The sequence below is a fragment of the Dasypus novemcinctus genome, chromosome 1 (genome assembly GCF_030445035.2).
Source record: "Dasypus novemcinctus isolate mDasNov1 chromosome 1, mDasNov1.1.hap2, whole genome shotgun sequence".
In the NCBI taxonomy this organism is placed as follows: Eukaryota; Metazoa; Chordata; class Mammalia; order Cingulata; family Dasypodidae; genus Dasypus; species Dasypus novemcinctus.
The window spans coordinates 98,327,023-98,340,459 of record NC_080673.1 but is presented as its reverse complement, the minus strand read 5'-3'; the positions used below and the strand labels follow the sequence as shown (position 1 = coordinate 98,340,459).

The 13,437-nt window shown below is 36.4% G+C and overlaps 1 protein-coding gene across 5 annotated transcripts in view; it reads left to right on the top strand.

Annotated features, from left to right (window-relative positions):
* The window catches only part of NFKB1 (nuclear factor kappa B subunit 1), a 129,708-nt gene that overhangs the window by 88,781 nt on the left and 27,490 nt on the right, over window positions 1–13,437 (top strand). For all 5 annotated transcript variants that reach the window (XM_058294873.2, XM_071215344.1, XM_058294886.2 and 2 more), the window contains 4 exons: window positions 2,456–2,614; window positions 3,943–4,047; window positions 8,310–8,401; window positions 9,896–10,034. In XM_058294873.2, the coding sequence (XP_058150856.1) occupies window positions 2,456–2,614; window positions 3,943–4,047; window positions 8,310–8,401; window positions 9,896–10,034 (495 nt within the window). The remainder of the gene's footprint in view (window positions 1–2,455; window positions 2,615–3,942; window positions 4,048–8,309; window positions 8,402–9,895; window positions 10,035–13,437) is intronic.

Below are 13,437 nucleotides of genomic sequence, written 5' to 3'. Positions count from 1 at the left end.
CTTCCACATTTTCCCACATTAAAAACATCCTTCATTAGTGCAGTACATTCATTACAATTGATCAACACATTTTGGAGCATTGCCACTAAGCACAGATTATAATTTACACTTTAGTTTACACTCTCTCCAGCACAATTTTGTAGGTTATGACAAGATATATAATGGCCTGTATCTGTCATTGCAATGTCATGCAGGACAATTCCCAAGTCCCAAAATTGCCCCCATATTACACATATTTTTCCCTCTCCCTGCCCTCAGAACCTCCAGTGGCCACTGCCTCCACATCCACTGTGAAAATCTATGTAAGAATGTACGTTCTTACATTGCTAGAATCACAGTATGCCTATCGTAGAATACCAGTCATTCTACTTTGGTCCATAGTTCATCCCCCAATTCTGAGGATTCTGGGATGGTGATGCCCACTCCACCTCTAATTGAGAGGAGGCTTCAATCCTAAAGGGCAGATAGATGGGACTCTCTTGCTTGTAGTTGCAGGTTTTCTCAATTCTTTGGGATGGTTGTTTTCCATCATTATCTTCTTGTTAGTTGTCCTGGGTGAGTCCAATGAACTGGAGAGTAGGTAATGCAACTCCATTGAGATTCAGGGCCCAGCTAGTACATGGACAGCCTAAAGATTTAAGTCTCTTAGACATAAACCCTTCAACTCTAGCACTAATTATAGGTTCAGATAGAAGAGTCAGAAGAGCCATGTGTAGGGAAACCACAACTGAATACAACTCTGTCACACTGGGGAGGATAAATTCCAAAGTAGGGCCCACTGGCAAGGCACAGACCCCTGAGCTATCTGCCCTGACTATAGTGTCTAGATGCCTCCAGTTTCCTCAGGAGCCCTGCTGTTTGACGTAGTATTTACTTTGCAGTCAATGAGAGCCTGCAGAGTTATGCATAAGCATAACCTATGGAATGACCTCCCAACTCATTTTGAAGTCTCTTAGCCACATAAACTCATTTGTCGTTACCTTTTCCCCCTTTTGGCCATGGTCTTTCTCCAGTTACATTGCTAACTGGTGCTTGGTAGTAATCCCTTGGTGCAAGGGAGGTGCATCCCTGGGAGTCATGTCCCACGCTGGGGGGAAGGTAATGCATTTATATGCTGAGTTTGGCTTAGAGAGAGGCCACATTTGAGCAACAAGGAGGCTTTCAGGAAGTAACACTTAGACACCCTATATAATACTAGGCTAAGTTTCAATTTCAAGAGTAAGGGTTCATAAACACAGTCATCAATATCAAGGGCCTGTCAATGAACCATCCTCCTTCACTAGTCATTGCCCCTATATTCAGGGGATTCTTGCTGTTCCATTGGAGAATGTGGCAGAACTCCCCAGGATGGGAATTCAATACTCTTTCAGTTATTCTGTGAATCTCCATCCACTGTGCAATGCCCCATGAGCACTTGAACATATTTTTATGCCTTATATATATATGCCCAGGTGAACCTCCTCCCATGTATCCCCCATCACTGACACCCCACACCAATGATCCTCCCCTGTCATAATTGTAACCCTTCTGTGATCCAAACTTTTCAAAAGTGAAGCCAAAAAAATAGCCAAATATAATTAATAAGAAAATGAAATAATGATAGTTTTAAAAATAGAAATGAAATGTATAAAATTTTAAAAATAAATAATTTTTAAAGTTTGGAATAATAAAAAATAATGAAAAAATACTTTTAAAAAAATTTTTGACATGTCTTTCATCATTGTAATATCTGTTGCCCTGTATGTACAGTGACATTTTCTTCCATTTATTCCCCTGGTGTCTTACCTTTTTCATTTTGTCTTCAAAGAAGTTTTAGGTTACAGTTACATACAGAATATTGGGGATTCCCATATACCCAACATTCTCTTCCTTTCCTCCTTTCCCCTATTGATAACATTTTATATGTGGATGGAACATTTGTTACAGTTGTACAAATATTGAATCATAGCTACTAACCATCGTCAGCGGTTTGCATTATGGTATACATTTTGGACCCTACGCTTTCATAAATTTTGATGAAATTTAGCATGGCTTATATCCAGCATTGCAAGATCATGTAGAATACTGCCATTGTCCCCAAAATGCCCCCTGTTCCATCTATTCTAGTCCTCCCTCCTCCTCCCCTCAGGGCCCACGGCAACCACGAGGCTTTACTCCTTGAAGAACAAGATGCATAGTTACTTGCAACAACATTAAGGGTTTGACTTACTTTCTGTCCTCCTCTATTAGGCACTGCCTGTGCTTTCAACAGGCCTTCTTTAGATACCTTTAATTTCGGATGACATAAATGAGGCTGTGTTTTTAAATTTTACTAGCAATATGAAGAATTTCAAAAGGAAAAAAAGATAGGTTTTTATTTTCAGTTGATGTTCTTATAAAAAACATCCTATTTATAATGTTCACTCCTCTTTATGCTTCCCCTGGGCATGAAATATACTGTGCTCTGTGGTCCTAGATCGGGAAAAAGAGATAATCCGCCAGGCAGCTCTTCAGCAGACAAAGGAGATGGACCTCAGTGTGGTGCGGCTCATGTTTACAGCTTTCCTTCCAGACAGCACTGGCAGCTTCACAAGGCGCCTGGAACCTGTGGTGTCAGACGCCATCTACGACAGTAGTGAGTACTTACTTGTCTTGGGGGCCACTTGGTGTAATACAGAGAACACAAGCTTCCAACCATGCCTTAGCATTGACTTACTAGCTCTGAATCCTCTGGCAGCTAACTTTTCTCTTTGATTTGTAATCTCTTTAATCTCTTCCTCCTCTGTAGAATGGGAATACTAAAATCTATCAAAACAGTTTGGCTCTGGATTAAATATTTTATGAGATGCCCAATAAATGTAGTTCCTCTTCCTCAGATGGATATTTCAGACTTTTACATGCAGTACCAAATTTCTTGTTATTTTATGAACTTTTGCTGGTGCTCTTGGAAAGGAAGAATGTCTCAAATTTTTTATTCTGGGCTCTGAAGAGAATTTAGAGAACTGATGGTCTTATCCATCTTCATTCCTGGATAACATTAATAATCACTAGCTTTATTAAGGTAGAAATTTCAAGTTAACTGAATGAGTAGTAGAGAAGCCATGTGGCTTCAAAATGTTATTCCTACAGTTTTATAAAGAGTTTTACAAAGGTCTGTAGCATTTGCCTTGGAACTTACTTGTTTGGTATACATGAGACTTATTAAAAAAGATACTTCCCAAAGCCTGAAAGTACAGTATTTAATTCCATTGAAAATTTATGGAATTTGGTATAAATAGAAAACTATGTGTACCGAGTACAACAACTAACTGATTTCTCTAACTTAAGTTTGAGGGGAAGTGAAAGAATTATAATATGATATAGACTTGTATACCAAAGATCACCTTAAAATGCAGCTGTTGAAGCAAAAAAAAAAAAAAAAAAAGGAAGCTTTATACCATTACCACACTGAAACTTTTGCCCCTTAACCACAAAGAATCCTAATTTAGTTTGAGGAGAAGAAATATAATATCTCCTTTTTCTTTTCTGTAGAAAAAAAATGAATGCATAGTTTAAGAAAATTATATTTTTCCTAGATTTCTAAGACTTGTAAATGGTACAGCTATATTTTGGAAATAAGTTTGGAGTCTTGACCTAATTGGAATTTCAGAAAACCTGTAGCTTGGTACTTCCTGAAACATCAGAAAAGCTCTTTCTCTTTCTGTATCAACTCTCTTGCTGAGAAAAAAAAACCTGCTCATTTCTGTCTCATCATATTTTGGTGATAATGAATAATCCCTGCCCAAGAAGTGCTCTAAGGACTTTGAGAGGCATTTTTGTTTTATTAGTAACCCTGTTAAAGCAATATGAGGTAAAGGCATTAAACTTCTTTTGGTAATGTGTACTAAGAGCAGGGTACTTCATAAGGGATTGGCTCATAAAGCTGCAGATAAATCATCATGCTTGTTCTTCTCCCATGAACAGAAGCCCCCAATGCCTCCAACTTGAAAATTGTAAGAATGGACAGGACAGCTGGATGCGTAACTGGAGGGGAAGAAATTTATCTTCTTTGTGACAAGGTTCAGAAAGGTAAATGCAATTTCTGGTCTCAACATGTAAAATATAATTCTGAGTGTGTGTGTGAGTCACTTTTTGGCAATGGACAAGTAATATCCCTCTTCTGTCATAGGATTCCTTAAAAAACATCTACACATTTCTCCTCTTTCAAATTTAAGTTGCTTTGTGGGTTTTTTTAGACCAACTAATTCATTTGTAAATTTTCAGTGGAAGTAAAGAGACATAATAAAATGTGATAATGTAGTCATTGAAATTTCATTATTTTTATAATTTATACTTTGATATCTATGCTTTATTAATCTAAACTAAATGAATAATGGTCCATGTTTGACACACACACATACATCCACTTGCAGAATAAATAATACGTTGCTTATTTTGCAATTCTTTATTATAACACCAAGAGATCTTCTCCAAACACATCCATATAACACTGTGATGTCAACTAAAGAAAGAAAATAAGGAACATAGGAGAGTTCCCAAAGCAAATTTAACTCCCAGTTTTTACTTTGAGAAATGATTCTTGGCATTAACTATATTATAATTATATACATAATTATATTATACTTATACTAATATTTGTATAATTGTACAAATTAGATATAAGACTAATAAGTTAGAAAAACAGAAGGAGATTATATATTATTTTCTCAAGCTTCACTCATTTCAAATATTAAATAGTAGAGGAAAAGTGTAGTATAAGAAAAATCTATAGGGAAGTGGACTTGCCCAGTGGTTAGGGCATCCGTCTACCACATGGAAGGTCCACAGTTCAAACCCCAGGCCTCCTTGACCCATGTGGAGCTGGCCCATGTGCAGCGTTGATGCGCACAAGGAGTGCCGTGCCACGCAGGGGTGTCCCCCACATAGGGGAGCCCCATGCGCAAGGAGTGCACCCCATAGGGAGAACTACCCAGCACGAAAGAAAGTGCAGCCTGCCCAAGAATGGCGCCACCCACATGGAGAGCTGACACAACAAGATGACACAACAAAAAGAAACACAGATTCCCATGCTGCTGACAACAGAAGCGGACAAAGAAGACGATGCAGCAAATAGACACAGAGAACAACTGGGGCAGGGGGAGAGGGGAGAGAAATAAATAAATAAATAAATAAATAAATAAATAAATAAATAAGAAAAATCTATGCACTACAAGTGTGCATTTTGAAAGTAAGTCCCTAAATAAAAGGCCTATGACTTAGATACACACAAACACACACATATATATATTCTCATTTGATATTAAATGCATCAGAAAAAGTAGGATCAGATTTTAAATAAAGTTATATATTCTTTATTTTAAAATGTTTACACCTTCTTTGCATACCATGGTATCAGCCGTCTTTTAACACATTGTGTCCAAGGGCTACTCACTTCCAGATTCCTGGGTGTGTACACTTAAGTGAACATAATCAGAGCACCTTTATTTGTAAATATAATTCTTAATCATTATCATTACATTGGAATGACTTAGTAAGAGAAGTCTTCGACTTGGCTTAAAGAATCCTGAATAATTAGGTCCAGGGAAGTCCTATGATAAACAAAAGAATGAACTAGGAGATAATGGGATGTTTTATCCAATTGCATCATATCTAAAATGCTATGTAAATAGCAACTTAGTTTTCATTAGTCAGTAATATGGTGCCTTCTATGAAATGGGAAGCAAAGCCAAGGAGATGCTCACCTGACTTTTATTACCATATTTCATCAGAATCTGAGTCCATAAATGAAGAGTGAAATGACAGCACTCCAGTTTAATTTGAAGGAATCTGACCATCATAATATTTTGTACAATTACTCCATATGAACAAAAAAAAATATTATAGGGAAGCCATGTGACAGAGCATTTATGAGTCTGGGCCCTGGAACCTTACTGTCTAGGTTCAAATTCCATCTCTTCCGCTTACTAGTTGTTCAGCCTTTCCAGCTTTCATGGCCAAAGCTTCCTCTTCTGTAAAATGAGTAGACTAATGGTCTACCTACCTTGCAGGGTTTTCTTTTTTAGGATAAAATTTAGTTAATGTACACAAATAAAGCATTCAGAGCAGTACCTGCCACATAATAAAAATTATATGTGTAACTATTATTATGTAAATTTATATTGATTTGAACTATCTTTTGGGGTTCTGAAATTCCCCACCATCCCTTATATTTCTCAGGAGAAAATGGTTTAGGGATGGAGAAGTGGGAAAGTAAAAAATTCATACTTCCTGACATTGAAGCTTATTACAAAGCTACCGTGGTCAAAATGGCATGGTACTGGCATGAGAAAAGATATAAATCAATAGAAAAGAACTGAGAGCTCAGAAATCAATCCTCACATTTATAGCCAACTGATTTTTGACAAAGTAGCAAAGACAAATTAGGAGAGAAGAGTCTCTTCAACAAATGGTTTTGGGAGAACTGGATATCCATATCTAAAAGAATGAGCAAAGACTCCTCTCTCATACCATATGCAAAAATTAACTCAAAATGGATCAAAGACCCAAATGTAAGAACTAGGAAAATAAAAATCCAAGAAGAAAATGTAGGGAAGCATCTTCAGGATCTTGGGTTAGGCAGTGGTATCTTAGACTTCACATGCAACACGAGCAACAAAAGAAAAAATAGATAAATGGGACCTCCTCAAAATTAAAAACTTTTGTGTTTCAAAGGAGTATGTCAAGGAAGTGAATAGGCAGCCTGTGCAATAGGAGAAAATATTTGGAAACCACATATCTGTTAAGGGTAAAATATCCAGGATATATAAAGAAATCCTACAACTCAACAATAAAAAAAGATAAACAACCCAATTTTAAAATGGGCAAAAGACTTGAAAAGACATTTCTCCAAGGAAGATATACAGATGACTAAAATGCACATGAAAAGATGCTAAACATCACTAGCTATCCGGGAAACACAAATCAAAACTACAGTGAGATACCGTTTCACACCCACTAGAATGGCCATTACTGAAAAAAACAGATAATTACAAGTGTTGGAAAGGATGTGGAGAAATAGGAACACTCATTCATTATTGGTGGGAATGTAAAATGGTGCCACCTCTGTGGAAGACAGTTTGGTAGGTCCTTAGAACACTAAGTTTAGAATTATCCTATGACCCAGTAATCCCTCAACCAGACATATACCCAGAAGAATTAAAAGAAGGAATTCAAACAGGTGTTTGCACACCAAAGTTCATGACAGCATTATTCACAGTTGCCAAAAGATGGAAGCAACCTAAGTGTCAATGGATAAAATGTGATCTATACACATACAAAGGAATATTATTCAGCATTAAAAAGGAATGAAGTTCTGGTTGAACCTTGAGGATGTTCTGTTGAGTGAAATAGCGAGACACACAAAAGGACAAATGTTGTATGATCTCACTGTTTTGAAATCATTATAATAAGCAAAGTCATAGCACTAGATCTAGAATATAGGTTATCAGGGTCAGGGTGGGGGGTAAGGAATGGGGAATTAATACTTAATTTGTACAGAATTTCTGTTTGGGTTGATTGCAAAGTTTTGGAAGTGGATGGTGGTGATGTTAGTGCAACATTGTGAATATAATTAACAGAACCAGATTATATATGAGAAATGTGGTTAAAAGGGGAAATTTTAACTTGTATATGCGTTACTAGAATAAAAATCAAGAAATAAACATAGGCCTGTACAACACAGTCAACCCCATTGTAAACAATGGACAATAGTTAATATTACAATTGTAAAAATGTTTTTTCATGAATTATAACAAATGTACCACACCAGTGCAAGGTGTTACTAATAGGGTGGTATATGGTGAAAGAATACACCCTAATGGACACAATGAACTGTAGTTAATTATACAATTATAATATTCTCTTATCAATTGTAACAAAGTTTCCACACTAATGCAAAGTATCAATAATTGCCAGGGAGAGAGGGAAGGATATGGGAATGTTGTTTTTTACATGATATTTCTGTAAACCTACAATTTCTTTCATTAGAAATAAATAAATAAATAAAATCATTTTAAAAACTGATTAAGAGAAAACTCAGATTGAGTGGGTAAATCTAGTATTCTGCCCTTGTTAATGAAACTTGGGGCCCATTATTGTGGTAGCAAAAAAAAAAAAAAAAAAATTCAGTGATATATGAAAGTTTTCAGATACCAAAAACTATTTCATATTTATTAATTTGAATGAAATTTAGATAAATAGTAAGTAGAACCTTGTAACAGCTCTGTTTTCAGCATGTTTATCAATATTATTACACTATGGAAATTTATACACCTGAATGTGATTGTTTGCAGATGACATTCAGATTCGTTTTTATGAAGAGGAAGAAAATGGTGGAGTCTGGGAAGGATTTGGAGATTTTTCCCCCACAGATGTTCACAGACAAGTAAGTGGATGATGATGATGATGATGATGTTGATAGTGATGATTTTACATTTTCTGCCTTGTTTAAATTCATTAATTTCTGTATCTGAAACAAGAAAAATCATAAATATCTGATTTCCATGAAAAAGTACCTTCTAAAATTCTTTCAGGTTTCCAGGAAAGTTATCTACCATAGAATTAAGGATAAGGGCCTTTTAGACCAGTGGCTCTGAGGCCTTAGCAATAATAATTGAAATGTCTGATCCCTTAACCCATAAGACAATGGCTCTCAGTTCATCAAGTGAAAATGTTTCAAGTATTCTGCTAGGAAAACTGTTTGAAGGGCATTCAAATGAAAGTGTGAAGAGAAGGAATCTAGTTGAGGTTGATATCATCCTGATAAATCAAGATTTATACCAGTTACAATTGATTATATGACTAACAGATGAAACTGATGAATTTACCATCTCAATGGTTACTCTGCTTCTTTTTGAGGGTAATTGAGAAATAATATTTTCACAAAAAAAATTAGAAACAACACAAATTTCTGTCAATTAGTGACCAATTAAATAAATTATAGTGTACTATGTAATGGAATATTATGCAGATTTTTAGAAAAATGACTATTCTATGAAATAATATGGAAAGCCCTCAAAGATATGATGTTAAAATCTTGAGGCAGAACAAAGGGTACATTATAACACTCTATGTTCATGTTTGTATATGCATAAAGAAACTCAGGAAGGATACATAAGAAACAATAGTGTTTATGTTTGAGGAGCAGATATATAATGAGCATTGAATTTATGGAGGACAGGGGTGGCATGGACAATTTCCAATGTATACCATTGTATACCTTTTTTTACTTTACAAAGTCTCAATCCTTGTGAATATATTACACATTCAGAAAGTCAACCTAAAAATGCAAATATTTCTCACTATTCTAGCACCATGAAGAAATTACTGAGGAGGCTACTTACTATCTTAGAGGTGTGTTACAGAACCCCTTGCATATGCCCAGACTCTTGGCCATCGTCACCTCAAGATACACCCAATCCTGTGTTGTTGCCTCCCTGAGTAGGACTTCCTTTCCTCTCCTCATTGTCTGGCATACAGGGATGATAGTGGTACCCTTTCCTTCCTCTCTCTGTCTTTCCACAACCAGTCTTTCTGATTCTGCTGTAAAGCTTTTAAGGCTGATTTGGAAGGGGAAAAAGAAGTGTATTTTATTCACATGATATTTACAACTAGAAGACATTTGAAGTGTTAGATGAATGAAATAATAGAGAAATGCAGGACAGTAGCATAGTCTTGTGTTTCAGTTTCACTGTGGAAACTTAATAAAAATGTCTGTATATAAAATTCTGAATTTGTAGCTTTCTCTAGGGTGCTGTGTTTTTAGTATTTGGTGTCTAAACACTGGACATAAAGAAAAGCATTCAGAAAGTGTTTTATGAGTAGTATTGCTGCAAAATATATATGGTCCTATATACCATTTGGATCTTGTATTCTGCAGTTTGCCATCGTCTTCAAAACTCCAAAGTATAAAGATGTCAATATTACAAAACCAGCCTCTGTGTTCGTCCAACTAAGGAGGAAGTCTGATTTGGAAACCAGTGAACCAAAACCTTTTCTCTACTACCCTGAAATCAAAGGTAACTAAGTTGTTTAGGCTCTTGTGTTTTTTCCAATAAGAAGACAAGCTGATTAGAAAAGACCACTTAGTCTCCTCCTATCAACAGTCTCTAGTTAACTGACCGTTGATCCATGGTGCTTATTTTCAGAGTAGAGACACATAATATACTATTTGTGATTCATTGAATTAAGACTAGCCTTTTAAAGTAATGTTATTTCCTCCATGAATTTTAGACAATTTTATTTGAGAAGTCAACATTTATTGAGTAACTCAGGATACAGGCAATTGAGATCAAAAGATAAGCCTTGGTGGTTTTGGAAAATCAGGCCACTCAGTCAACTGGTGTCAGGCAGTTGAAAGGAAGGCTCAGCCACTGTGCATCCTAAGGCTATAAAAATGAATGAGGCATGAGTCTTTTCCTCACAAAAGACACATCTAGAAGTAGAGATAATATTCTTCTTAAACAGTTATAATGCAATTTATGATTTTGATAAAGAATCAAAAGTAAATTATCTACAAACCCATAAGAAAATGCTGAGGAGAAAGCTGTTGATTCTATAGCAGCTCTAAGAAAAAGGCTTCTTAGAGAAATTATTGTTTGGTCCTTTTTCAGCAGTTGGTTTTTGAGAAGAAAAAGGTTTTCTAGTCTCAGGAAACTTGAGGTGCTAAAGGACCGAGGTAAGAGCAATTAGTGTTTATTCAGAGAAACGTGATCTTTAGGAGCACTGAGATAGACCAGGGAAGGCAGAGTGCAGTCAGCCAGAGCTAGGCTGAGGTGTGCTGGGAATGCCAGGTCCAGAATTCCCACTGGCTCTGGAGAGAACAGCCAGGCCTGTCCACATTTGGAAAGATGTATAAAGACACTGAAGAGGGTACCTGGGAGGCAGACAGTGATTCAGAAGAGTATTGCAGGAATCCAAGTGAAAAATGGTGAGGTTAGTAAAGGAATGAAAGGAAGGGGTGAATAAAAGAGACTGTGCAGTGATGGCATCAAAGGACCTGGATGCTGGTTGAGGTAGGAGGAGAAGAAGAGATTTAGGAGTCATGGATGGTTCTAAGATTTCTGCCCTAGGAAGCTTGTGATGTGGCTGGCTGATGAAGGAAGCAGGGAGCAACAATACATTTGGACCACTGAATTGTGTATCCAGAAGTGGTTAAGATTGGAAAATTAGGTTGTATATATGTTACCAGAATAAAAATTTTAAAAAATCATAGAACCATAGAACACAACAGTGAATCCTAATGTAAACTATGGACAACATTTAGTAGTATAATTATAATCATGTTTCATCTATTGTAACAAAAGTATCACACTAAAGCAAAGTGTTAATACGAGGACTGGCATATGGGAACTCTGTACTTTCTGCATGATTTTTTTGTAAATCTCCAACTTCTATAATAAAAATAGTAAGTTTGGGTGGGTAAAGAAGCAGTTTGACTTAAAACATATTGAATTTTAAGTACGTGTGGGAAATTCAAGAGCAAATTCCTAGGAGGCCACTCAAAATACAGAACTAGAACTTGAGAGACGGGAGGATGGGAAATTCAGTGTTAAGAATCATCTCAGAAGGAGATATGACAGACACCAAAACTGGGTAATTGTTCAAAGGCTGATGTCATCCTGATAAATTAAGATTTATCTTAACCTGGAGTCCACTGATTCCCTAGGGGTCCGTGAACAAAAATGTGCTTTTAGTATCATTAGCGTCCTTTGTAATCCTATTTTGTAGTTTATGTGTTTAAAACCATCATTCTGAGAAGGAAGTCCATAGAGTTCACCAGACTGAAAAACAAAAAGACCACAGCATTAGGAATCCCTGGGTTTGAAGGAAGTGAGACTGGAGAAGGAGGTCAGTAAAATTATTTTCACTAGGCACCCAAGTTCTAGCCAAGGTTGGAAACCACAAAGGTGCAGCAGCAACAGTCCACACACATGTTGAATCTGTAGATAGCAACATGTCATGGGTCACCTTTGAAGAGGGCTTTCTTTTCCTAGAATGTATATTGCAGCAGAAACACTTAGAAAATGCTTCTGTGCATTCTTATCTCTTTTATGAAGTTGTGACTTCTCCATTGATGGGTCATATTTATGGTGCATTCTGAATACCCATGATTTTAAAACACTTTTATGCAAGAAGAATCACTTTGTCTATGAAAATCCCAGTGTAGAAAACAAATAGGCTGTGGTTAAAAGGGGCATGGAGAGCCCTGCCTTCTTGGCCTTCCCCAGAGCTTCACTCACCTCTCCTCACTTCCTCATCCAAGAGCTCCTGAGATCTTTGATCATTTCAGCTTCACATAAAACAATTTTAAAATCACTTCTTGGGTTTAAACAGCCTTCTTTAAAAGTAAATACAAAATCGAAATATGGCAAATTCTCTTGGACTTCCTGAGGGAAAAAACAAATAGATTTTTCACCTGAAATATATCCTCAAAACAATGTCAATTTTTGCCAACACTGAGAATCAATGTAAGAAGGGAAAAAAAGGGAAACCCAGATTCCCTACACATGTATGCGCCTAATAGTATTCAGAGCTAAGCTTGGTTTCTAGGCTGCCTTTCTTCCTTTACTGGTGGTATCCGTGCAGCATAATATAGCAGGACGCTGTTCATTCTAGTACTTGCGTACTATCTACTGCCAGGATTAGAGAACGGGTTCTCCGGAAAGCTCAAAATTCCACCTGTATGCTTTAAGTACATACCTTCAAGAATATTGATTGTGCATTTAATACAATACAATAATTGTTGATTATACAACAATATAAGAAGGACCATCTGTAAAAATAGCAGGGTTAGCAATTGAGCTCCACAAGAAAGAAAGGCCACACTATGTGTATATTGTGATGGAGGTATTATGAGATTAGAACTTTTTTATTGATAACCAACTACTTTATTCCATAAAACCTTCTGGGTTATAAAATCCCAAGATGATAGGCCCCAGGAGAACTATCACACCAGCCGTGTGGATGGTCAGAAAAGTAGAAGGCTATTTATCATAAGAGCAAATATAAGGAAATGAATCAAACTATACAATCCAGGGAATCAATTTATACATTTCTGAGAGGTATTGAACACATCTTCTACTACCTGCCACCCCCTGCATTCTCTCTTTTATTAAAAAAAATTTTATTGAAGTATATCATTCATACATGAACATACATGAACAATAAAAGTTGTGAACTTACAAAATAAACATGCATATCATCATACAGGGCTCCCATACTTCCCATACAGGCTCACCCTACCACCAACACCTTGCATTGTTGTGAAATATTTGTTACAAACTGTGAAAGAGCATCGTCAAAATATTACTGCTAACTATAGCCTATATCTTATATTCGGTATATTTTCCCCCAACCCACCTAATTATTAACACCCAGTATTAGTATTATACATGTGTTATCATTCATAAGAGAAAGTAT